Genomic DNA, 3,880 nt, shown 5'->3' with positions numbered 1-3,880 from the left:
TTCTATTTATCTGCTTGCATTTTAAAAGATTACAAAGCAGGATGATTGCTAGATCTTCTAAAACTCGGTTCTTCTGAAAGTTGATAAAACATTCATATTGAATAGAACAATGAAGCCTGCTCTCCCTTATTCTGACACAGAAACTTGCTCTTCCTCCAGGCTGCCTTGGCTCCTTCAGTCAGTTTGGACCAGGTGCAGAAGAACCTAGTGGATGTTTTAAAAAAAAAAAAAAGGATTTCTTTCAGATGTCTGTTTGATGCAACAGACTTAGTATTTGATTTCTTTTATATATGTAGAGAGGAACAGAACTGAGCATAGAGAATAGGATCTTTTGGTTATTAGGGAGGAAATGGTGTTAGTTGTGTATCTTGACTATCGTGCATGATTTGTATTCTAGGCAGGTGGAGGCTTAAACTTAAGCATAACCTTGTTTAGTGGGGTTGTTTAACAAGGTCTCCATGATGACATTGTTTTTTGTTTTTTAATTAAAATGCTTCGCACCAACTCTCTGTCCTGTGTGTGTTCTAGTCCTGAGTGGCAATAATTTTATGTTCATCTGTATCGCAGAAAATTAGGGATTTTTTTTCACTTTGTCCTAAACTGGAAAATCCATTCTCTTGCTGCTATCTAATATATGGCTCCTTGAATACTGTGAAGAAGAACCAAAAATATAAATTTTAGATTCTCAAAAATCAGCCTGTGCCCTTGTTCTCTGTCTAAGGCCTTTATATCAAGAATGTCATCTGGTCTTTCCAGCATGTGTTTGAGATTCAAGGGCACTTACCTTTTTCTCAGTAAAGGTTCTAATTTAAAATTTGTCCCTGAAACAGGAATAACCTGTGCTAGTGAGGCGGCGTGCCAAGTTTGTGTACCAGAACTGAAAGTCCCCAAGGCGATAGTTCAGCTAACACTGTAGAAATCGGTACTCTGGATCAATGCTTTATCACTATTTGCTCTCAGAACTAATTAATGCTAGTCTTTCCAAAAATCTGCCAGAGGCAACTGGCGGTTCTGTGAGACGGCGTATAAGATCTAAACTTTAACCAAAGGTCTGTGATTACTAAATTGCAGTCTAATAACTTAACTGTACCTTTTCTTACCTGGGCTGCACCTAGGGCCAATTTTAGCCCAGTGAGCTCAGGCTTACAAAAGTTCATTGTAACAGGCTGGTCTAGCCCTTTGAGAGAGCAGGCAAAGAAGCCCATCTGTGGGCATCTGCGTAATGAAGGTGTCTCAGTGGAAGCTTAAAATCCCAAAGGAGAATGGAGAAAGGGGCAAGCTGGGTAAAAGAGCAATTTGCAGGCAAGAGGCAAACTGACCGATCGGACAAGCTTGTGACCAGAAAGGGGTCTCGCTAATATGCTAGGGCCAGAGTTAGAGGGCCCCTGCTACTGTCCAGAAGGGGGCTGAGGGGTTTTGTTTGTTGGCTTCTCTATTTGATTTGTGTGCAGAGACTGTCTTTTTTTTTTTTTTTACTTTATTTTTATTTGAAGGGCTGTCTGAGGAGCTCTTTTTAGGGAGTAAAGCCAACTTGTAAGGGCTAGCAAGCTAAGCCCCACCCACTTATTCACACTGTACATCTGATTTAGGTAGTATAGAAGGTGCAAATCTACTGAACCATCTATGATCTCTGCATAAATTTTGCCATACATAATAGTCTTATCTAATTAAAATCACTTAGTTGCATCTTCACTAGGAAGATGAGTGTTTGTTTGTTTGTTTTTTTACTGTTGGGATAGCTGAATGTCCTAGTGAAGCTGAGGTTGTCAGCAAGTCTTACCTTGATGTACCTAGCAAAGTAAACACAACACCACATTGGAGACTAGCTTCAGTAAAGGTAAAAGCTGCAGCTGGCAAAATCACTCTTAAATCTGTTTCAACTTTTAAAATTTTATCTAATATTTAACATATAGTAGAACATTAACAAAAAGCTGTGGGGTTTTTAAAAATAATTAGGACAATTTCAATATAACACAAAGGTGAGTACTAAACCACTTTTTTTCCTTTTCAGATGGGCGCCCGCTGTATGTGTTGAGGTTGGGACAGATGGATACCAAAGGCTTAGTACGAGCTCTTGGGGAAGAAGCCTTGCTTCGCTATGTAAGTGTTTTGGAGATTTGTTTTCTGTTCACATTGTGATGTTCCCATTTAGTAGAACATCCTGTGATGCCAGAATGATTGTTGCATAGCATGTATCTTTTATTTTTTTGTTCTGTAGCAATCTGTTTTCATTTTGAACAGACCGAACCTCCCTAAATGCTTGCATTTTAGCATTCTTACCAACTGTGAACTCATGGCACCAAGGCGCAGTCCTTGGCTCTCCTTCCGGGCTGAGACCTTTCAGTAGTTTCTTACGTAGTTTGTGCGGTGCTTGAATCTTAAATCTCTGCACTTGCACAAGGCAAGAGGTGCCTTGTTTGAAGTATTATATATGTAATTTTTATGTATAAAATATCTCCCACCCAGTTTTAAGATGTACATTATTTTTAAAGGAAAATGACTTGCGTTTAAACTATTTTTACAAAGGGATCGCTATGGGATTCTTGTTACTGACATGCAAAGCTTCCTAGCACAAAATGGGCCGAATCCCAAGGTTTGTGCATTGTGGTGGTTTTTTATTTTAATGGCTGGAATAATGGTCATGGTCCCAAGCCAGCCCCTAATTCTAGTAATCATTCACATTGTGTTTCTGGTTGTCCTGTTGAATCTATATGTGAAGTCTTTATCTGTCATCAGAAAAAACATTAACTTAAATCAGTGTTTTGGTTGTATCTTCCTTCTTTTTTGAAGCAACCTTTTTCCCTGTTCACTCTAGGATTAGAGGCAAAGTCTCTTTCAGAGTTTGTCTTCAGCTAGAAAGCTGAGACTCCCAGAATGAGACTTCTGTGTAAATAATGGTATATTTGTAGAAAGACATCTTTCACTGATCACTGTCAACAAACTAAGAATCCCATGTAACAGTTGTTCCAGCAAATTGAGTACTTGTTAAACATTCATTTGCCCCTGGGAAAAGACAGAGCTAAGATTTTGTGCAGAGATCTTTACTGTAGCATCTGGATACTACAGGCAAAGGAGGTTGTGTTTTTTTTTTTTATGTTTGTTTTTAAGCATTTTACCCTTCCTTGAATCATTGCACTCAGTGCTACTCTTTAGCCCACCATTATGTGCCTTAATGTAGGCATCATTTTCCTTTTTGTTTTGAAGTTATTTTGATAGTTTGTTCCCTTCAGATTGTAAAATTTTAATTTTCCACCCTAGCTCCATCCAGGCAGCAGTTTTAGAACACTTCCTCTAAAACAACATGCTCTTTTGTATAGGTTCTCTCTATAAATGAAGAAGGACTGAGGCGATGTGAAGAAAATACAAAAGTATTTGGCAGGCCTATAAGGTAAAACACCGGAAGGTTACTATTCAAAAATAACCTCAGGGGGTGGGTGGGGGGGTGTATATGTGTATATATTTAAACTTTGACCACAGAACTGCATTTATTTCTAGGGTCTGTGGTGCACTGCAGTTCGCTCACACAGGCTCTTATTCCCCAAAATGTAATTCAGAATGTAGAATGACTGGATTCTTAAAGCCATCTTTATTCTGTCATAAAACACTGGACTCCCTTCAGAGTCCAAGTCCACCCTTTAATCTGTATAAAGTATTTTGGAATGCATGGCATTTCTGTTCCTTACCTTCTTACTGCTGGAGAACTTAGCTCAAGCTGTCTTAATTAGTGAGAAATGAAATCTAAGGTTTGAATTGTGCATATAAACCTAAGACCTTTAGCTGGCCAAGGGATTTAAAAGTCAGGGTAGCAGTGGCAACCAAATATGTAACAAATATTTAAATGCCAAAAGGCTTTGCTTCATCCGAGTCACACGACGTCAAA

At 38.7% G+C, this 3,880-nt stretch overlaps 1 protein-coding gene across 3 annotated transcripts in view; it reads left to right on the top strand.

Annotated features, from left to right (window-relative positions):
* SEC14L1 (SEC14 like lipid binding 1) overlaps positions 1 to 3,880 on the top strand; it is a 101,781-nt gene that overhangs the window by 77,945 nt on the left and 19,956 nt on the right. For all 3 annotated transcript variants that reach the window (XM_019502838.1, XM_019502848.1, XM_019502855.1), the window contains exons 9-10: positions 2,012 to 2,100; positions 3,318 to 3,388. In XM_019502838.1, the coding sequence (XP_019358383.1) occupies positions 2,012 to 2,100; positions 3,318 to 3,388 (160 nt within the window). The remainder of the gene's footprint in view (positions 1 to 2,011; positions 2,101 to 3,317; positions 3,389 to 3,880) is intronic.

The sequence above is a fragment of the Gavialis gangeticus genome, unplaced genomic scaffold (genome assembly GCF_001723915.1).
Source record: "Gavialis gangeticus isolate Ggan-Ray unplaced genomic scaffold, GavGan_comp1, whole genome shotgun sequence".
NCBI classification, from domain to species: domain Eukaryota; kingdom Metazoa; phylum Chordata; order Crocodylia; family Gavialidae; genus Gavialis; species Gavialis gangeticus.
Note: the sequence above shows the minus strand (reverse complement) of the source record. Positions and strands in the feature narration are given on the sequence as shown.